This window comes from Cladophialophora bantiana (genome assembly GCF_000835475.1).
Source record: "Cladophialophora bantiana CBS 173.52 unplaced genomic scaffold supercont1.29, whole genome shotgun sequence".
Classification (NCBI taxonomy): Eukaryota; Fungi; Ascomycota; class Eurotiomycetes; order Chaetothyriales; family Herpotrichiellaceae; genus Cladophialophora; species Cladophialophora bantiana.
The window spans coordinates 172501-194182 of record NW_015971603.1 but is presented as its reverse complement, the minus strand read 5'-3'; the positions used below and the strand labels follow the sequence as shown (position 1 = coordinate 194182).

The 21682-nt window shown below is 52.0% G+C and overlaps 6 protein-coding genes across 6 annotated transcripts; 2 read left to right on the top strand and 4 right to left on the bottom strand.

Moving 5' to 3' along the window:
- Nucleotides 1–346: 346 nt before the first annotated feature.
- Nucleotides 347–1150, bottom strand: Z519_12440 (uncharacterized protein; the record flags this gene model as incomplete). Its single annotated transcript, XM_016770146.1, has 2 exons — nucleotides 347–701; nucleotides 735–1150. The coding sequence occupies 2 exons, from the start codon at nucleotides 1148–1150 to the stop codon at nucleotides 347–349; spliced, it is 771 nt and encodes a 256-aa protein (XP_016613644.1).
- Nucleotides 1151–1879: 729 nt separating this feature from the next.
- Z519_12439 (uncharacterized protein) lies at nucleotides 1880–2274 on the bottom strand (the record flags this gene model as incomplete). Its single annotated transcript, XM_016770145.1, has 2 exons — nucleotides 1880–2058; nucleotides 2109–2274. The coding sequence occupies 2 exons, from the start codon at nucleotides 2272–2274 to the stop codon at nucleotides 1880–1882; spliced, it is 345 nt and encodes a 114-aa protein (XP_016613643.1).
- A 1289-nt stretch (nucleotides 2275–3563) lies between these two features.
- On the top strand, nucleotides 3564–4874 carry Z519_12438 (uncharacterized protein; the record flags this gene model as incomplete). The annotated part of the gene is made up of 2 exons (XM_016770144.1): nucleotides 3564–4404; nucleotides 4456–4874. The coding sequence occupies 2 exons, from the start codon at nucleotides 3564–3566 to the stop codon at nucleotides 4872–4874; spliced, it is 1260 nt and encodes a 419-aa protein (XP_016613642.1).
- Nucleotides 4875–5612: 738 nt separating this feature from the next.
- On the bottom strand, nucleotides 5613–7574 carry Z519_12437 (uncharacterized protein; the record flags this gene model as incomplete). Its single annotated transcript, XM_016770143.1, has 2 exons — nucleotides 5613–7209; nucleotides 7321–7574. 2 exons carry the CDS (start codon nucleotides 7572–7574, stop codon nucleotides 5613–5615), a joined length of 1851 nt encoding a protein of 616 aa, XP_016613641.1.
- A 1276-nt stretch (nucleotides 7575–8850) lies between these two features.
- Z519_12436 (uncharacterized protein) lies at nucleotides 8851–13481 on the top strand (the record flags this gene model as incomplete). Its single annotated transcript, XM_016770142.1, has 2 exons — nucleotides 8851–12336; nucleotides 12390–13481. The coding sequence occupies 2 exons, from the start codon at nucleotides 8851–8853 to the stop codon at nucleotides 13479–13481; spliced, it is 4578 nt and encodes a 1525-aa protein (XP_016613640.1).
- Nucleotides 13482–16969: 3488 nt separating this feature from the next.
- On the bottom strand, nucleotides 16970–19010 carry Z519_12435 (uncharacterized protein; the record flags this gene model as incomplete). The annotated part of the gene is made up of 2 exons (XM_016770141.1): nucleotides 16970–18712; nucleotides 18768–19010. 2 exons carry the CDS (start codon nucleotides 19008–19010, stop codon nucleotides 16970–16972), a joined length of 1986 nt encoding a protein of 661 aa, XP_016613639.1.
- Between the last annotated feature and the right edge of the window lie 2672 nt (nucleotides 19011–21682).

Genomic DNA, 21682 nt, shown 5'->3' with positions numbered 1-21682 from the left:
GAAAACTGCCTAGGCGCGGATTCGCGGAGATTCAACAACCAACTTCGGAACTCATTTGCGGTCGAAGGGGCTCCTGGTTTCTTGGCATCGTCCTGAATGTCATAAGTCAAATTCCCTGTCACCACTGTTAGAGATGCACCCTTTAAAAGGGGCTCAACATAATAGCCCGCATTTACAATCACAAAATTGGTTAGTGCTCCGCCTGTAGTACGGAGGACTCTGCATTGTCCCCGGGACATCCGCATTGAGTCAACAGTCAAATAAGTGAACTGCGGAACAAGTTGTTGACCATTAGGATTACATTTCCATCCGCTGTGTCGATACCCCTTTGCTTCCATCACGCTCGTCAGTCAGTCTCATCTTCGTCCTTGAGGGCACTTCGATCTTGAAATCTGCCGGACTCTCGTTCAACTCGGCCTCTCAGAGCAGCCATAGTCAAGATATCCTTGTGGAAAAGCTTGAGGCCCAACCTTCCGATCTGAGCACCCTGGGGGTCACCAGACACTCCGATGATCAGGACATCGGCCTCGCTGAACTTCTCCTTGTCTTTCAGAACCGGCAGGCGATGCTTCACTGCGTCTGCACCCAGAATGGTGGAAATGTGAGAAGTCTCCCGCTCCAGGTTTCTCAAGTCTGTTCTGAGTTGCTTCGTGAGAAAGACCGTCGTCCCGGAAAACAAATGCGTCAAGCCGTTCTTGCCTCTGCGAACGGCCTCCTTCAGATTGAAACCTCACCGCCGCTCCCGAGATCTGTCCAGCGGCAGATACTCCTCAAGAGGTGGAAATCTTTCCAGTCGATGGGTATCAACAAACCATCTCTCTGTCACTATATCCATTCCCATGGCGACAACCATGATAAACTCTCCGGCCTTCTTCAAAGTGCCTTCTGGAATGCAGAGAATTGCTGCATTGTTTATCGGTGTGCCCACTTTGCCTCCAAGGCGCTCAAACGTGTCCATTGCAATCCTTTTCTCTTGGATGCTAGGACTACCGCTAAAGATGACCACAGGGGGGACATCAGAATATTCTCCCGAGGAGGAACACTCTGTTCGCCTAGCCGGTCGTCTTTTGGCGGACGGTTGCTCATTTGAGAGGCTGCCGGCCGGGGTTGCATTTTTCGCTGCGGATTGTGGGTAAGCTCGTGGCCGCATAGTTGGTGTTTTTGTCGTCTTGTTTCTTTTCGCCCCTGCGTACGTTTTCTTATTCTTTGAACTGATGCTTACCACGACACCATCCATTGAAACGCAATCATCCGATATACTAAATTCAGCATCAGCGGTCTCCAGGCCCGACTCGGCAGACTCAGTCTCGGTGAGTTTTCTCTTTCTCTTCGCTGCTCAGATGCTAATGGAGTTGTGGCGTCGTCTGTCACTTGGCCCCGTTCTTGAGTGTCAGAGGAGCTTGATTGAGGCGGCAAAGTGTCTCCTGCAGACAGAGTGACCGAGGTGCGCAGAAACCTCTTCAATAGAGCCAGGCAAGCATTTGGTTGGCATAGCCTCTTGTTCTGCAGCTAATGGGACATTTGGCGTAAGTTGATGATTATCCAACTCAACATCTAGCTTCTGAGCTGAATCTCGTTCCCCGGCATGGACCATGTCCTGGGACGTGTCCGGGACCCTGTAGTTGCCGGGAACCTCTTCGAGTCTCTGGTTATCGTGTACGGAATTCTCGGCCGCATCCTCTACGTTGGCTGGTGGTGGAGTTTAGGAGCACGTGGATTCGCTGGACTGGCCATGGTCGCCTGCGTCTTTAACCACTATCACTGCGCAAACCGGGCTCTGCAGCTGCTCTTCAGCTGCTGAACATGCCTCAACATGTTCAGTAGCCAGTGGCAGGGGCGGAGGTCTCATAGAATTTGGGTCTGTTCCGTCCACATCTTCCTAGCGAATACCCCAGCGACCAAAAGGTCCCAAGAAATTAACGTCCGAGCGCAAGATGATGGACTTGTGGTGAGAGTCGGTGGCAAGAGGCAACTGAATGTCAATGCGACCGCCCTCAAGCACGGAGCAAGGACCGGTGTAGTTGAAAGTGCGGAGCAGGACGAAGTTATGGCGGACCTCTGCAACAGGCGGTCAGCTCTGACTGAAGAACCACGCGGCCAGGACATACCGAGGCAGATATTGGAGTGGTGCTCGTCAATCTCAGAGCTCAGGCTCATAGAATCCTCCAGCGGGTGGTTTGGAAGATAAAAAGTCGAGCATTCACCTTCAATTAGCAGTTTTGTAAGCACCTCGGAACCGGCAGGTGTGAAATAGACTAGAGATACGGCAATCATTCCTTCAACTAAAACAAGGCGTTAGACACTGGACTTAACAAATGAAACAACAGAATGAAAAGGGACCTGACGCTGATGGAGCGGTGCTTTTAGGCATTCTCCGTGGGTGGTGAGTTGTCAATTTACGATGAGCTTGGCAGCAACAAGAGTTGGAATACACAATGCCTTGATTGACAGAACTGGACGTCCGCCATCTACTAATAACCCTTCTCAAGTACATTGGAGCAAGAGCTATCTGGTATTTGACCGATTCATCGGGAAGACCATTCTGGACACCGCCCATATATACCTAGGAAGGGAATCAGGTCTGCGGCTACCTGTGTTGTATGAAGCCACCCATCTCACTCCAGACGTCCCAGCGAACCAGCAAGTTAAACAGGGAATGTGTTGATTGAAGTTGCTAGCGAGCAACAGGTCATCACCCGACGGTCTGGGCCATGCTGAAGCAGGGAGTTAGGTTCGCAAGGCTGGTAGGTGGCTTCAGTCTTGGCTTGGGCAGAAAAGGGGTAAAGCCAAGCCATTTGCATTGAGCACGGTGGTCCATAGAGGAGCCCAGACGTCTCCCTCTTGCCCTGACCTCACGCTTCGACACTGGAGAAGCCTCCAGTTGAAGTCACTGCACGTACTGCAACTGAACATCACACTCAGCACAATATCAAGCTCTTCGCTCGAGTGTGGTACGATCGTGAGTCGTAACTGAGTTGGATCTTGATGAGGTTGATCGGAGGGAGCTACTGTGTGAAGGGAAAGAACAATACTAAGCGCTTAGTATTGTTCTCGATGTCTCTGATTTCCGTGCCTCATCTCGCTGCCGGACGAGAGATGGTGATGAGGACTTGAGACACTCTGGACCACGGACAAGGCGCCGGCCACCAGGAGATGATACATGATGCTGGGGACATGGGCAGGGCTGGAGGCAGAGATGGGATACTAATGTGAGCGACAACTGAGGTTGAGGAAACGATTTCACTCACCTTCATCTCACCTTTGCTTGACTTGACTCGACTTCACCTCACTTCCGTTCTTCTTTTCTGCTTCACCTGTCCGCTATGGTCTATTCCCTCTCTGGATTGATTCCCAGCTGAAAGAAAAAAAAAAAAAATACAAACATTGTCAACGCGTCTCACTTTTCCTTCATCACTTTCTTCCTTCCACTCTTCTCACCACGCCAACAATCACTATCACTTCGTCTCCGTTATCTTCTACATTATCTCCAACTTTTTCTCAATCGCCAAACGACATCGAGTCTCCCATTGCCGTTGTATCATTACATTCGCGTCCAAATCGCCATGGCTACTGCGGCATTTGTCACTCCTGGTAGCTTACCAACTGCGGGAGTTGGGGGTGCCCTCTACGACGAGGCCTTCACTGTCCCAACCTATCCTGCAGCTCCCTTTAACAAGGTGACTTGGCGCCTCATTGACACCTGGAACAACATCAACGTCAACTATGATACCAATCGTGGAATCGCAGCCGGCTTGGTTTGGGCCACTTTGGTCTACCTGCTCGCCCTCACCCCGACGCGCAAGAGAACCACCCCCTTCCACACCTTCATGCTCATTGGTCTGATCTTGATGCTCATCAAGTTGATGATTGATATCGTCGCGGCTCTCACTCCTGGTCTCCAGTCTTCCTCCGCCTACACCTTCCTCACCCTCGACTTTACTGACAGCATCTGGACAACTGACTTCACGGCCACTTTTACCACCAGCCAAGTCACAGGATGGTTTGCCTTTGTCTTTGCTGCCATTTGTCTCTGGCTCCAGGCCAAGGGGTTGATGACAGGAATCAAAGCCCGATACCCAGTCGTCTACAAAGTCATGCTGATCTACCTTATCCTCACCTCCGTGGCTGGCCTCGCCGCTGCCATGGTATACAGCATTCAGCAGATCTTGCAGCTCGGCAAGGATGGTGCCGAAATCTACGATTTCCTCAACAAAGCATACAATGCCCGCATCGCCTACTTGGCCGCTTATACCATCTGCATTGGAAGCTTCAGCCTTGTCTCAATGGCCTCAGTCTTTGATATCGTCTGGAAGCGTCCTTCTTCAATCGTCACCGGAAATAGCGCTTACGCTTCCGCATTGAATCTCATCGGCTTATTGTGTGTCCAGTCTTTCGTCATTCCATGTAAGTGATCCCATTCCCGTCATCGCCTTCCGTCATTGAAAGTTATGGCAGTCATATTCTGCATCCTGCAGATCGTCCCCGTGCAGACTGGCATGCTGCACCCGGAGATCATGCTCCTCCCGTCGGTTTACGTGATGCTTCCCTTGGGCTCACTCTTCATGACCGTCAATTCCACTGTCGACGACGCCGAGGCACAGAAAGCTTCGCCACTTCCCCCAAACTCGATGCCGCCAAAGCCTGCCTTTGCCGACAGCGCTGCGACCTTGACTAATAGCTGTGCCTCTGCTGGTTCGCGACCCTCTTCCTATACGCTTGATGCCGTGCATGGCAAGTCGGAGATCGATCGTCAGCTCAGCGCAATTGATTCCATGGGTAGGAGCGTAACTGAAGGGAAAGAAACCGATGCAATGTTGAAGAACAAAGGCAACGAGGGAAAGGAGGCGGTCCACTCCGAGAAGATGGTGGTTTGAACCTTACAACCTTTTCTCCAGATCGCCTCACATCACATTACTCAAGATTTGAATAAGGAGATTTCCATTCGGGAACAGAACTGAATGCCACACAACGACATGCTACCCACTTGCTTGGCTCGGTCCGAGAAACCTGCATTCTTGGGAGCCATCCCCAATTCCAGAAGGCCATCTATGAATGATTTCTTCTTTGCTGGGTGATATGTTTCATAAGGTGAAGATGCACTTACGGCATGGGGCTGCATGGATCACTGGAAACTGTAGCTAGTCACGGCGGGCACATCAGTAAAGGAGACATGAACATGGAAATAGCAAGCATGGACAGGGACGGCGCCTTTGATGCACAGATCCACATCATATGACAAGATCAGCAACAAGAACGAAGCTTCAGTCTGCACCAGGCTGCGCTGAGCTGGATGGAGCGGTGGAGGACGGAACAACCGTCTTCGTGATCACATAACTAGCTAGCCAGCCGCAGAGAGAGCTTTCTGAGCTTGTCAAACATCAACATGGTATCTGACCAAAACAAATCCAGACGAGAATTTTACCTGGACATCGTCTCTGCTTCTTGCTTCCTCCTCTTAGTTGAATTTACTGGCCAGTCCAAGTCTATTTACTACCATGGTGCAGGTTTTAAGCGGGAGAGGTTGTCTATTAAGTTGTGGGGCGAGAGAAATATTGTCGCTCATATTATTCGTGTCCTCTTGTCAGTCATTCCTATAATCATACCAACCCAGGTCAGACGGCCACTCTCCTCTTGACCAATCTCACCCAGCGTCTCCTTCTCCATTCCCCGGTCCTCCCTCGATTGTCCACCTTCGTTGCCTCTTCCCAATCCCTCACTGCCCCACCCTTGTCCTTCTTGTCCCTCTTTTCCCGCTCCTTCTCCCTTTTCTTCCTCGCCTTTTCCTCTTCTTTGGAATTGTTTTGCACACCTACTCTAGGAACATCATAATCCCCGTAAGCCAGCCATAGGTCATCATCTCTGTTAACCCCGGACCCCGGCGGCGGCGGGAGATCCCACACCCACCCGCCAAAGTCGAGATTGATACTTTCTCTTCGGTTTGTGCTGATCCTTCTCAGTGTCGTACCACTGCCATGTCTGTTGCCATCTTTCCCGTGGTCTCTGGGCCCAGAAGCGGCTTGAGCTGACAACAGCCTATCGATATCATGAGAGTCGTGGTTGAGAACATCGTACCCTACGCCTACGACGAGTCTCTCATTTACCCACTCCCCAGCTTCGAGGTCTAGCTCCCATTTTTTGGAGGCCCACTCCCATCCGTCTGGCGGTTCGACATCTTCGAAGAACCGCGTACCCCTTGGCCTGTCGCCTGCAATTCGTGCTGGGGAGAGAGGGTCATAGGGAGAAGGCGTGAAGAGGTGGGGCTGCCATTCAGCTGCTTTGTCACTAGAGGAAATACTGGCTAAGGGGCGATGCTGTAGCTCGAAGATCTCGACTTCCCTAGTCTCTGGCGTCGTTGACAGGGTAATCTCAGAGAATGCAGTGAATGCAGACTGAATCGCATACGGTGTGGCGGGGAGGGGAATGCCGTGGATGTACTTTTGATGTTTCAGGTTAGGGTCATTAAGGGCGAGGGTTGTTTCAACTTCGGCTTGTTTTTGCATTTTCAACAACCAGGCCTGTGCCTTCGGGTGGGAGGAGGTGATGATAGCCCACCCTAGGATGAGGAAAATTAGTCGCCAGGGCAGCAGGTGTGCAGTGATAAAGGATAGCGTGGTCAGGATGATGAGATACAAAAATAGTTGGGAGGAAAACTGTTCGTCTGAGAAATTCGTCGCCGGCGTGACATTTGCCACCAACCAGTCGTGGACGTTACTAAAGTCAGCCATGCTGTTCTGTAGATCACGCATGTTGCGGAAGAAGTCCTTTGAGGTTTCAGAGGCAGGCTTTATGACAGCGGCGGGGGCGAGGGCTGGGCCCGTGTAGGCCTGATGGTATTCTGTCGTCATGTTGGCGCTGCTGGTTGTCGACCTGGGAGGCGGTGGATGGCGAGAGGTGAATGCCGGGATCATGATGTAGAACAATGCAATGGCCAGCGGCACCACAACGAGGAGATACGGGTCGAGACAGATAAATGAATATGTTGCTAGGAGAGACAAGGTGTGTGTGGGCTTCCGCCAGGTGAGGAGGCGGTTGATGCGGTTCTGGAAGACGAACACGATGCCGATCCGGGCGTTGAAGCGGCGGAAGTTGTAGGTCATTAATGGCAGGCTAAATGCAGGGCGAGAAACAGATGCGCTTGAGTGGAGGTGCGTTGGAGTGGAGGACGGCTCATCATGACCATCGTCGGTTGGGACCACTTGTTGAAGGACTCTGAGAGAAATTGATCAACATTCGTTATATGACAACTCAAATCCTTCACATCCCTCAGAAAGACGCGCAGGGCCATTGGGAAGAAGTTGGCGAGCGAAAGGGGATTCATACTTTGAAAACAGACGATCCTGAAGAGACATTCTCCCTCCCGAAAGGGGCGTGGATTCATTTCTCTCGGGCGGAGAAGTGGCGCTCTCTTGAAGCCGACTGTTCAAGCGCGAAGCTGGCCGCGCTCTCTTCGACTTCTGCCTCTGGCTTGCGATATCTGCTTCGGAGGACGAGCCGTCCACATCGCCAGGCGAGCCGGCGATGAGCGGAAGGGGCTCGTCGCGGTTGGCGAAGGCTTCGGCTGTATATTCATCCATCATGAGTATTCTCTTGTTTGGACCTATTCTGCCAATCTAGACGATGGTCGGAATTGATTCGCAGGCAGAACCATGTTTCACGGGGTCGGGTGATGACCAAATGGAAGTCGGAGGATGCAAGGTTGGTCGGTGTTGTCAAAGTTGGTGGTTGACGAACCTGTGGACGAGTATATGGCACGTGATGCCTCCGCCACAGGTGGCCCGAGTCATGTGTGGCTAAAGCAGTGATTCCGGCTCTCTGTGATACGAAACACAGGTTTGGCTTTTGTCCGCGATACCTGGGCACCCTGCATCCCGCTCCCCTATCCATATCCTTGCACTGCACCGAGAACCCCGGGATTTCCCACGATGCTGAGGCTTCACCAGAATGTGTAGCGAAGCCATTGCAAGGAATTTAACTTGCTTAATATTAACCATCGCCGTGGATCGATTCGAGACGAGATTGCAGAGGCTGATTGCCCAGCAGATGGCCATGTTAGAGGACGGTTTTGTTTGGCGGCCAATCTCTACATCCACCTAGCCAGCTAGGGCCTGCTAGGGCGGCTAGGCTGAGTTAAGCCTCTGCAGCACACCCAATGCAGGAAAGCCACACCTTATAGTGGGAAATCCGTTTGGCTCCTCCACTGGTGCCACTGGGGATCGCCTCCCGTAGAACTTTTAGATGCCCTTATCAGGACTTAGGGCGAGCCCAGCTCAGGCACACGGTCACCGTAGCCATGGGTGCTGCCCCCCAAACCCCTGTCCCGCTCCATCACTTGCTAGGTCCTCTTCGCAAGCCCAGAACGGATGGACCTGCGCTGTTTCTCTTGTCGGGCCAGGTCTGGGAGGGTCGCTTTTTGGCAGTTTGATTATTGTCACCGCAACATCAAAGATTTCCCATCAGACACCCTACCCTGGACAGACAACAAGTCCTCTCAGCGTCATTTAGCATCTGTGTCTTGAGACCGCTCTGAGATAGGGGTCCTTCGTGCTTGTCTTTCTGATCTCATCCCATCCCATCCGGTTGCTCGGAATCCTCCCCTGACGACATTCCAAAGCACGCGTCCACCACGTCGAACTGTTGTAGCCCACGTACCAAGACGGACACCCTGGTCCACTTTCTCAGACGAGCTCGCGACAGGGTCGATCTGACTTGCAACTCTCGCTGCAAACCATCTCTACCATCCCCCATGGACTGAACACCAGGCTGGTGTTGCAATGTCGAGGCTCCGGCACTGAAGGACGGGAACACTGTATGTGAAAGAGACAGGACAGGGGCCGTGGCACCTCTCTCGCCATGCCTTACCGACAGAATGAATCTGCAACTACACAGCTGGGCAATGGGAGGGCTAGTAATACGAGGCCCGACGACGTGGATAGCAGTGGTGGTACGAACTTGATGCAATGTCACTGGATGCCTGCAGGAGATGGACCCCAGCTGACTATGTGTGACAATGCAGTCGCCGTCGCGGGAGTGGACACTCTTCCCTCCTCCAAGAAGCAGCCGCCCTCTTCCTTCCCGGCCGCATCCATGACAGTATCGACAGCGACCACTAAGCGCGACTTTGGTGAAAATGTCACGACAACTCGCAGGAGACAGTCGTCCATCCCCAACGCCGCCAAAGCCCCAATGGGTCCGCGTCCCTTGGATTATGGCAGCCTCGGGAAAAGGTGGGCATCGCAGTTTCTGTCCATAGTCTCGTTGAAAGCTAACAAGCGCCTGCTCTGTCCTAGGTCGGCTAGCAATTCAATAACTCCCCAGTTTAAGTCTGTACGAGGCGCCTCCGCCGTTGCTTCCCACGATCCATACACCAACGAGCTATCCATCAACGACATCTCCAGGTTCAGTTTTGCATCTATACAGGCAAAACCTCCAACGCGAGACGACCGTGATGGCTCATTGGATTTTGGGGACTTCCTTGAGCCGACATTCAACTTCGACGATTTCCAAGACACAATTGTTGGCACCGAACCCAGTTTGAACCATTTTCCTCTCCCTGGCCGAACTACAACGGTCAAAGCTCCTCCCCCATCTGAGACATCTGCACCCGACCAAAAGAAGATAGTCTCACAACCCACTATTCCTATACCCTCTCGAAAAGGATCAGGGGTGGTTCCAGTGACCCGTAAGAGTTCTACAGCGTCGAATAACTCGAGGAATTCGGTCAAATCCGACTCTATGGCCACTGCCACAACTTCGATACTTCGAGGAAGAAGACAAAGCCATTTCCCGCCCAATTCGTTTAATAACGCAAATGGTGCTCCCAAAGCACCGAGGAAATCCGTGGGCCCAGGCACCTTTGTCGCCCCAGATAATTCAGAGAAGTCAACAGTGAGGAGAAGACCAAGCGCGGGTGGAAGGAAGTCGAGTACGGAATCCGGCAAGAACTTGTCTCTGAAACATTTGTCCGGCCGATCAGAAGAAAGCGGTGCGGAAGATACAAAGACGACAAGCACAACCAAATCAAGGGCATCATTAGCACCTAAAAGACAAAACTCCAAAGACTTGCTTACACCTTCGAGGACACCAGATCCATCGCGGTCGACTTCTACTGCAGCTCATCACACACCTACGAGAAGGAGCGGGACGCCCGGCAGAACAACCACTCCAGGTGGAAATGCTGACCGTAACCGTCGGATTTCAGTTATGCCCCATCATGCGACCGGACTAGGAGCTCGTACCGTCAGCCCGACAGATGCTCGACGGATGAAACGAATGTCGATTGTGCCCCCAGCACCGCCCTTGCCTCAAAGCCGGATCTCCCAAGCTCCTCCAACTCCGCAACCTGAGCCCGTGCCCCAGCTTCCGCAGTCCGATCTGCAGTCTCCCGCTATTCCGACTCGCAAGAGCTTGACGCCGTCATCTTCGAGGACCACTCCGGATCCCAATCGAAAATCCTACAGCTCAGGTCAATCTCTATCGTCAAATACCAGTTATAGCTCTGTCCGAAACACTATCACCAACCCTGCCAGACTTCCGCAGGCGGTCAACTCATCAAGATTGCCTACAGCGAAACCCAGACTTGATATTTCCACAACTACAAACTACGAATTGGAAGTGCCGCCAGTCCCCGCCATACCAAAAGCTTACGAGTCTCCTGGAAGTGAACTTGATCAACCCTTCTTCTCGGCGAGGTCTTCCAGTCTTCCACCCTTTGATGGGGCTATCTCTGCCAGCCCGGTGGTCTCTACTGTAGCTGATGCGATGAAGGCGCTAGAGACGCCTCGCGTGTCTAGTAATTCGTCGTCGCCTAACTTTGCCTCTCAGCTCCAGCCTCCCTCAGTCGAGCCCGAGCCCAAGCCAAAACTGCAACCACAGCCACATCCACAGTCGCAACAACAGGCAAAAACGAATAAGAAATCGCTTCAGACACTTAGGCTACCGCCATTGAACCTGTTGCCTTTGAGTACACCTACCTCCGCGAAGATCAGGTCGCTTAACACCAAGTCTGATTCTGGCGAACCTCCTGTGACACCACCTGGAATTCGCAACACCATGAAAACGCCGAGTACACCTATGACGGCATCTAAAGCAAGTTTCTTTTCTAGGGGACATAAACCTGCTGATGAGGGTCCGACAATTCGGAGTAGCACTTCACATCACGCTCTACGGACGGATGAGATGCGGCCGCCCAGCGATATCAGTCCGAGCTTGCCGGTATTCTCGTTCGAAACAGACAAAACACGGACAATTTCGCCATTTGTATCTTCATCCCTGCCCAAGAACAATGATGAATTTTCGAATTACATGCGACCCAACTTCACCAACGAGCTGAATAGGAACCCAAATCAGCCGCGACCAAACGGACCTCGTGCTCCTAGCTTCTCGGTAACACCGAAAGCTGAAACTCAAGTTATCCCAAGTCCAGCAGAGAAGCACACTGAAAGCGATTCTGTGTTCTCCACCACATCACTCAGGAGGAAATTGAGTCGAAAACGGAGCGAATCGAAGTTGCCAGAAACGGTAATACAGGATGATGACTTGTCCAAATATGACAATATGCCTCCGCCAAAGCTTCCTGCATCCGCTAATTGGACAAATACCCAGGCTGGTGCTGCAAGCCCTCAACGACCGTCCTATCTCAGGTCTAGGAGACAGACATCTACCTCAAGTACGCATACTGGTCCCGAACGGCAAGAGAGCTTCGATAGTACCGCCTCAAACGGTCGTCCGTCACTTGAGTTTGGGAGAACTCTCATGGTTAATTCGAACCGGTCAGGATCTGTATCAGCTAGCACACCTAATCTTGTTGCTCACAAACCTCCACCACAACGGCAACAGGTACAACCTTTGGACCGCGATGATCTGATTGCGGAGGATGAGATGAAGAAGCTTGCTTCGAAGAGAAAAGACTTTGAATCAGCTGCACGGGACTTAGACAGCCTTCGGGCCAGAGCCAGGCCTGCCACTCGTATGTCCCACGTCACCGCTTCGCGCATTTTTGAGTTGAACATCTTTGAGCGAGGCGAGATCGTCGACTTCCCGGACATATACTTCACTGGAACTCTGAACGCCCGGAAAATTGTGGGAGACTTGGGCTCAACCTCCACAAACTTTGGATATGATGATGAACGTGGAGATTACAACATCGTTGAAGGGGATCATCTGGCCTACCGGTATGAGGTTGTTGACCTTCTTGGTAAAGGCAGTTTTGGACAGGTTGTGCGCTGTGTTGATCACAAGACTGGAATCCTCGTTGCAGTAAAGATCATTCGAAACAAGAAGAGATTCCATCAACAGGCTCTTGTAGAGGTCAACATTCTGCAAAAGCTCAAGGAGTGGGTAAGTCAAGAGGACGAACTGTTGGATGCTCTCGACCACTAACCTAACATCAGGATCCTCACAAAAAGCACAGCGTCGTCAACTTTGATCAAAGCTTCTATTTCCGCGGCCACCTTTGCATCTCCACCGATCTTCTAGGCATGAACCTATACGAATTCATCAAAGCTCACGATTTCCGGGGGTTTTCATTGAAACTGATCCGACGATTCACGAAACAACTTCTCCAGTGTCTGGTCCTTCTGCAACACCACAAGGTCATCCATTGCGATCTCAAACCGGAAAATATTCTCCTCGCGCATCCCGTTCATTCTGAAATAAAAGTGATTGATTTTGGTTCGAGTTGTTTCGAACACGAGAAAGTGTACACCTATATCCAATCCCGATTCTATCGATCACCCGAAGTCATTCTGGGAATGTCTTACGGCATGCCAATCGACATGTGGAGCGTCGGTTGTATTCTGGCGGAGCTTTACACTGGCTATCCGATTTTCCCGGGAGAGAACGAGCAGGAGCAATTGGCTTGTATTATGGAAGTTTTTGGCCCACCGGAGAAACATCTCATTGAGAAGAGTAGCCGGAAGAAGCTCTTCTTCGATTCGATGGGTAAACCCCGCTTGACGGTATCTTCTAAGGGAAAGAGAAGGCGACCGAGCTCCAAGGATTTACGACAAGTCTTGAGATGTGACGACGAAGCATTCCTAGATTTCATTACTAAGTGTTTGAAGTGGGATCCGGCACGAAGGATGACCCCTCATGAGGCGAACAAGCATGAATTCATCACTGGGATCAAAATGAGCTCGAGCACGGCCAGGAGGAACACCCAATCTGCCGTGAACTCTCCCGTCAAGAGAGGGAACTCCTTGACCACCTCAGTGGGCGCCAGACCACTACCACAACCTCCAACGACTCTGAAAGCGCCAATCTCGAGTCGGCAGGAGACCTCACCAAACAAAGCGGGGCCACGGCGTCAGTCAACCATGCAAGGGACTTTTCAAGGAACGTCGCAGGCCAAACGTGCGTCACACGCAGCAATGAATTCCTCGACGTCAAATTCGAGTCTAACGAGGCTGACTGTCGGCCAAAGGAGCATGACGAACAGATCTGATTTAGCTGCAGCTGCTGCGGCTGCCAGTCTGGTGAAGTAATGAAGTGATTTTGAGGGTCTATCCCGGAACTTGGCTCCTGTTGCTGATGGATGTTTATCTCTTTTATATCATGCGGTCCACACGGGACGGGGAGACGTGGATGAAGACGAATTTCTTACTATCATTAATGAACATATAAAAGCCTTCAGCATAGCACAAGAATTGGGGATGGGCCTGGCCCCGCCACAGGATGACGATGGCTCCAGGAATTGGCGCATGTCATTGCCACGAGTTGGACGGCTTGGGCAGAGCATCTGCTGAGTCTTTAATATTGTATACCACGAATGAATCAGAATACTTGGGGCCCTGCCTTTTATGTTGATCTTGCTTGATATTGGTGGGATATCATCATTGTGATCGACGAAATTGTCGTCGGAGTGTTTCGGGGCCCTTTACACCTCAACTCTGGGCGATATAATAGAACGCTCTATTCGCTGGGAGACTGGTATGCAGCTTTTTGATTTTCGCGAGCGGACGAGAGACGAGGGTCAGGAATGATGTGAGAATCGCTTCTGAAAAGCGTGATCGCAACGGATAAATAAGTGGTAGAGCGGTATACCGCGTGATGAAGTTCCTGTCTGTGGCAAAAGGAGACTCTTAGGGCAGACCAGAGAGAGCACTTGCGATGGCCATCGCTCGCGCTTGAATTAGTGAATAACTTCAATTTCGCAGCTTGACGGGGGCCATAACTGGCCTCCTGAGGACGCCGTACAGACCGGCCAAAAGCAAACCAGAGTTGTCGGAGGCGAGGCTCGCCGAAACTGAATAGTATCAATCAATATTAGCCCTCTGCGGTGACACAATATTCTTAAAAAACATAGCTGTGGTTCTGGTTCTCTGGAAGGGCAGAGGAACGAGGAAGCCGACCGTTGTGACGTGGAAACCCACAAAAATGCCAGCCTGGTCAGCAGCGCAATGTGAGAGATTGAGAAAGGCATTGAGAACTCTCAGGCGATTGGCATGAAATCCGTTCCAAAAGCACGATAGGAAGCAACCATGTTGAAGTGGATCGTTCGTGGCGAGGTGCACATAGATCGGATGACGAGAGAAATTCAAAACTGCTTCGCGGCAGGATTTGGTAGATGTTGATATTGATTGCATTACCGAAACCACAAAAAGAAAACATGTTCAAAAGGACCCATTCCCTTTGCGCTTACCGCCGTTCTGCTCGAAGCAGAGAAGCGCAGCTGACGGAAAACAGCCCACAATGGAAATGGGAGACCAAAGCTCATGCACGCAAAACGCTTTTCTCGTCTCATTGTATGTACCATGCCGTATCCCCATCAGAAGAGTCGTTATTGGAGTTGTTAATCGGCAGCAGAGAGACTAGTGCCGTATTGATTCATGGCTTACATGCGTCGTGTCTCGAGGGTGGCAGTGGTAGAGGAAATACTGGAAATCGGTGTGAGAGTTTTCGGTGCTTAAGTAGTCGTCCCACTCGTCGTTCATTGTCTTCTCTCTCTCTCTCTCTCTTGCATTCCACACCGCTCTATGCTCTTCTCCAATTATCACCGTTTAGCAGCATTCGGCGAAACACTCGCAGCAGTCGGCGCAGCATTCACACCCCTCTTCACATACGAAGCAGCAGCAGAGGGCAGCAAGACTGTCAGATAGTGTTAGCAGCGATATGTCTCCAGCCGCCTTTTTCTGGCGTCATCAACGCAAGCGGAAGGGGGTATGATGCTTCTTACCAAGCGCTCAAGCATCCACGGTCTGACGACTGTCTAGGTGCGGGTTGTGGTGGAGGATAGTTTTGGGGTTGTTGGTATGGCATGCCGCCTTGCGGTGGATAGTAGCCTTGTGGAGGGCCTTGAGGCGGGTAACCTCCGCCATAGCTATTTGAGAAGAAGAGTTAGCGGAACTGTGCAAGGGGCAAAAGTGGTCATGTAAGTCGAATTGCGGTGACGACGGTGTGTGAGAGCGCTGGCACAGGAGGAAGGCAAGCTCCTTCTCGTGCGTGTTAGTGCCTCTTTCTCATCGCCAGGCGAGGTCTCAAGTGCAGAACGACATGGTTGTCTGGCGGCAAGACAAATCTCGATTTCAATTAGAACAACTCACCTTTGGGGAGGGTACTGAGGACCACCTTGGTAGTACTGTTGGCTGGACATTGGGGGAGTGGTTGCCTATTAACTCAGGTGCCGATGAAAGGTAGGCGGAAAGTACGGGCTGATGAGCTTGTGATGACTGCGAGAACTGAGAAGTTGTTCGCAAAACGAATGAATTGGGAATTCAATGCAATTTGAGGTGGAGGTGGAGGTGGAAGAAAGAAGAGGGTCTCTCAAGTGGTCAGAGTGACAGGGCAGACGGAGGCACGAGGTGCTTGACAAAAGCTTGGGCGGCGAGCCTAGCAACGAGAACCTACTTGTAGGGTACTGGGTACGGAGTAGAACCTCCGGGGAGCCACTAGGTGGGACTTCGGGGGCGGCACCTTGATTCTGCGGAATAAGGGGGGCTGGCGTTCTTCAAGGGTGCTGTTACAGATCGTGTCTGAGAATCAAAGTGAGAAAAGAGAGGTGTTCCTGCCTTTTGACATACTGCGTACGAGGTACCTCGTACGAGGCACTCCGTACCCATGCGGGTTTCACACATCCTCGAATCTGGTGGGCAAGAACGAATTTCGCCTCCCACCAGCCATTGGGCATTGGATTGACTGTCGTTTGCTGCTTCCAACTGCCTTATTGCGCAACCCATGCAGGCGCAGCTGAGAAAGAACCCACCCAAGACCACCCCATTGACACCCTCAACCGTGCATCATCCAGCACCCATCACTCCCTCTCATCCCGCCATCGGCTACCTGCTCAGCCACATCCGGGATCCCAGAAGCAAATGAACAGCTGAGACCTGGCCAATGATACGCCCAGATGATTGTCTGAATCTCCAGCCACGCCGTCGCAACACCTGCACTAACAAGTGCATACCCTCAGGGTCGTGCACATGTCCTATGCGTTGGCTCACGCCAGCTCCTTGAGGCGCGAACTCATTGCGCCTAGAAATCGCTCACAGCGACCTCGGCAGCTCCCAGCACGAGCCAGAGAAGTGTCTAGGGCGTGTTCCTCGTATGGAATGCTCTGATACACCCAAAGAAGATTTACAGAGAAAAAACCACTAACTTTTGTAATTCAGTACCTGACCCTCCCTAGTGATTGACTGGTGCAAGAACACAATGATCCCCGAGACAGCGCAAGCTGGACTTCATGACAAGAAGCACTTCATCAACTAGGTCACTCAATAATGAGAATAAAACAAGCATGCAGTATCCATACAAGAGTCCAACCCGAATCGTCCCACCCGCTGCGATACCAAAAATCCCTCCTGGTCCTTCGAGGTCGTGTACATTCCAGAAAGAGAAGGGTAAATGCAGTCTGAAAGCCGCAAGGTAACAATCAATCATCTATGTACAAGAGGATGAAAAATGGAATGCGACAGCCACGTCTTCCTCTGTGTTGCTTCGTCATCTTCGTGTCAGTGGTCGTTAGTCGTGGCGTCGTTCAATATTGCCGAAAGCCAAAGTTCGAGCCCTCCGCGGGGAAGACAAAGCCGCTTGCGCTGTACATTGCATCCTGGGGCATCGACATGGTGGCGTTGTTGACAAAGTTCTCGGCAGCAAGAATGTTGTCGTAAAACAACGGCTCTTGGGTGAGATCTAACATAGGCATGCCCGCATTCTGCAGCATGTCGTTGTCGCCGGTAAACTCGAAGTTGGCACTGCTCGTAGTGCTGTTGGCACCGTTATTGTTGGCATTCGAGGCGCATTTGATATGTTCGTTGACAACTGCAGGCTGGAAGGTCGTGTTGGGGACATTGATGTCTTGCACAATCACGCGGCCGTTGACATTGAGTTCCAGCTCTTCGTACATCCAGTGCTTGAGGAACTCCATAGGTGGTGTGTTGCCACCACCCATGCCGCCGCGACCCTCGCTTTTCTTGCCCCGGCCGCCACGTCGGTTCTTGCACGGGTTGAAGTGTGCGCGACGCAAATGGGCGGCGGCGTTGTAGTTGGCGCCGTAGGTCTTGCGGCTGCGGCATGCCTTGCAATTCGACAAGAACTTGCCATCGGTCGAGGCGTCTTTGCAGATCCAAACCCGTCGCACTTGGGAATGGTGGCGCTCAATGTGTCGACGAAGCTCATGATCGCCGTGGAAGCCCTGGGGTTGATCGTTACAGAACTGACAGAATGTCGTCTTACGTGGAGGCTGTTGTCGGACTGTGCGTGTGATCTCTGCCTTGTGTTTTACTGTACCGTCCGCTCCTTGAACAGCAACAAGTCTGGGTGCTGGCATCTCCACTGGTTGCAATGATGCCTCCTGAGCACGCTCCATCTTGGGAGCTAGAGGTCGTGAGACTGTGTTACTGCTACGAGGAATGATTTCCTGCGGAATCCCTCGCGTCGATGAATGAGACTGAGACAAAACAGAAACAGATGAAGCATCGCTTCCAGAGGAAGGCGACTTCTTCATCTCAAAACTAGAAGGAGACGACGATGACTGAAGCTCATCATCCTGAAAAGACAAATGGGAAAACTCGTTGTAACCGAACCCGGTTCCAACCACAGAAGAGGAAAAAGGAAATTGTTGAGTCGACTCAGCATCCCGGGGATACTGAGAATCAACCATCATGCTGCGCGAGGCTTTGTGATCTTTCGGCATCGACATCGAGTCCATGCGAAACATCCCAAAGCCTTCACAGAGAACATCATTTGTGTTGCTTCGAGACATGGGCTCCGACAACACTGTTGACGGAGCCGTCACGCTCGAATCACTAGTGGCCGTCATCGGAGTAAACACTCCTCCTGGCGACTCTATTGCTGAAGAATACGGAGACGTGAGCTGAGACATCCGGTTGATGTGGAACTCACCGCGCTCCACAGCTATGGGAGGCGTCAACGAGATAGTTGGTGTCTGATAGTCATCTTGTGACTTGGCGAGGAAGTCTGCGGGAGACATGTCCTGGACCTCCTCAATGAAGTGAAGGTTGGGTCCCATGTATCGATTGGGGTAGGAGCCAGCCGTGGAACCTCTTCGTTGCCAATTGTTGCGTCGCGGGATGGGCATTGGCTTGGTCGTGGTCGTGGTCGTGGTCGTTGTTGTTGTCGAGGTCGTGGTCTGGGGGAGGGGTGAAGTTCGAACCGAAGGTCTACCTTGCTGGGTCCTTGAGGCAGACTGGCCAAGTGGTGCTGAGATATGTCGCTCAAGTGAATGGGCCGTAGGTGCCGAAGAAGCCAAAGATGCTACCTTCTTTTCTCGTCCGTCAACCCAAGCAGAGTGGTTAGTCAATAAGGGTACATACATGGCCGCTACGTTTGGGCGCTGGTTCCATAACACCAACCATCACAGAGGATGCAGGTCGCTTTGAGGGAACCGAAGTGCCAAACTCGTGTGTCGAAGGGGAATTCCTCATCTCAGCATTAATGGAGTTCCAATAGCGGGAGACCTGTTCGAGCTCGTCGGGCGACAGGTGTGGGATTGTCTGTTCGTATGCGGCACGACATGACCGAAGAAGCTCGATGACTTGATGAGCACCAGAGTCCATGTTGTCGGCCAAAAAGCAACCAAAGGGGTGACCAATTGAAAAGGTGATGGCACTCCAAAAGAATGGCAAAGGCCAATCTGAGGTTTCGGTCAGCCAATTGAGGCCCAGACAGTCAGTTTGTCCTCCGCGATAAATTCAAAGACTCACAGTTGATGTTCAAAGGGTAATAGAAGTGGTGGAATAAGACAACAAAGGCCTTCGGAATCCGATGAACAAGGGATCGACGAAGGTGAAATGATGCGGTGCCGGGTGTGTCAAAATTTGGGTGGGAAACGGCCTTGGAAGAAGAAAGGAGGGACAGACTCGGGGTGTTATAGGACTCGTCTCTCGCCAACGGAACGCAAAGAGGAAACACGAGACAGCGTGGGGAGGGCAGTTCTGACAGAACATGTGCCAGGGAGTGATGGTAGACTGCCGCTTGGGCAGAGCAGGTTGACGACAAAACAAGTCGGGCAACACGTCCCCGGGGAGGGGGAGTCCTCCTTTGCTGATCTTGGGGAGTTTCCAGGATGCCGTGGGCAGAAGAAAGTACCCGTCGCTCTGAGCCCTGGTCCGGACGCCTGTTTCTAGGCACTCTTTGAGCCTAGATGCGCCCACCTCCCGCGGGTTCCATTCGCCTGTTCCATGCCAACTGCTTCCGGACGTATCTGGGCGCGGGTCAACCCTTGCACCAGGCTCAGCCGAATTCAACGAACTTCCTTGCGAGCGACCCGCAAGCCCCATCGTTCCATTCGCAACACAACAGTGAGCGGATCTCCATTGGCTGCCTATGAGCTTCTCCAACGACGATGATCACGGATTCCAGTGGGCGCGCCATTGGGCGTCTGCACGCTGCTGCAGCCGTTCTTGGTTGCCTCACTTTGAAATGCAGTTGCTCGTCGAGTCAGAATGTTTGTCTGACGGAAGTTCGTGCCCAACGTGGTTCGGAACAATGGTGATTCGTTGTTCAAGAACACGGGCTTGTGCATAATCTCGAGTTCACCCATCACATGAGCCTAAGCACAGCAATCAACCCGGTTGACCATTTGGTTTGGCTCGTCAGTGCCCCCGAGTACAGTGACACGCACACGGCCGAAGCAGGGTCGTGATGGAAAGTACTATGACATGCATCAGCTGCCAAAAGGGCCACCACAGTGGCCCGGAAGAAAAGAACTTTGCGTTCTCTGTGTAACCACCCCAAGAGGAAGAGGTCAGCGTGGAACCGATCCAACCGGAGGAGACTGTGGACGTTGCAGGCATGGTAGCTGGTGCAGCAGTTCATGTGCGGTCTCTCACAATTTGGAGAACCTGTGGTTCACGTATCTCTTCGCTTAGGGGCAATGGAAGCAGGTACCTGGCCGTGGACTCGATGGCTGATTTGCTGGCGCAGCTGCGCTTTGGAGCCCAACGCGTCTTCTGCTGTATAGTGTCTCGTTATCGTTCATGAGTCACTACACCTCGACGGTGATATCTGTCAATCCAAGGGAACGGCAGTGCCGATTTCCGCAGCATTGGTGTTCGATCGAGATGCTGGCGCAATTGGCGACGAGGTGGCAGACTGCAATTTGCAGTTCATCAGCGATGGACGTGAACGAGCTTCGTCTCAGAGTCGACAAGGCTATTTTGAGGGATGAGAGCGCCATCACCTGATAGACGAGATGCTCAGCGATGCTTCGCACTGAGCAACTTGATATGTAATCGCGCCACTCTTCTGGTTATCATGATTGAATTGTACTGTACAAGCAAAGATCTGATGTAGAATCGCAAGACAGCCTCAGCTGCCAAAGTGAGTGATGGACTGAAACGACAAAGATTTTCCAAATTTCCACTTGAGGATCCTCAAGTTGATCGTTGACCCATCGATCACCCCCATGCTTGTGCCTGCTGATCAGGTGGTTGGGATCGCAAGCTTAAGCTGCCGTCTCTTACACGACGCCAACGGCCGTTTGTTGGATGACGCACGACGATGGACTGTAGATCAGTGATGGACAGGCACGCAATGGTGGCAGTAGACAGTAAGGTAGTACAATGAGAACATGGCCGGCGGCATGTCCTACCAACAGGCAGTAGTCTCGACCCAAAGAATAATGGCTAGTGAGGCGGTGATGGTATGTATACGAATGGACCGCAGGCCACGGATCTACCACCCTAAGCATTCCGTTGTACTTACTCTGTACAATCGAGCTGTGACGCTCAGTTCCCGGATAGACAATGCTTTCCCAGGCCAGACATGTATTCCCAGAGTTCATTATCACTCACTCTCCCCATCTACGGGGTACACGACTAGCTCTTGCTCTTGAATTTACCTCTCCTGGCATAATGTCCTAGCCTGTCTGTAGGCTTTTGCGAGGTTGCTTCATCTGCCGCGGAGGATGAACGGAACCGCACTCTCAGCTTCGACTTCAGAAGCTTCATGGCTTGCCACCTGTCCATGCCCATGCCCAAAGACCAATGATAACTGCGTGTGGTCGCCATGGTCAGTTTTTCATTATCCAAAGCCACATCCTTGTCGTCCCTGATGATCCTGTCCATGGGCATTTCGCACCACTCTCTCATATCCACCTTCCGCAGCCACGCAGAGCCGGAGTCCAACAAATCCTTAATCCATAGCATATATCCCTCTCAAGATGCATTGCTTAGCAGGGACATGTGGATTGCAAAGCACCTCAGCGCACCCTGGCAGTAAGTGTCCA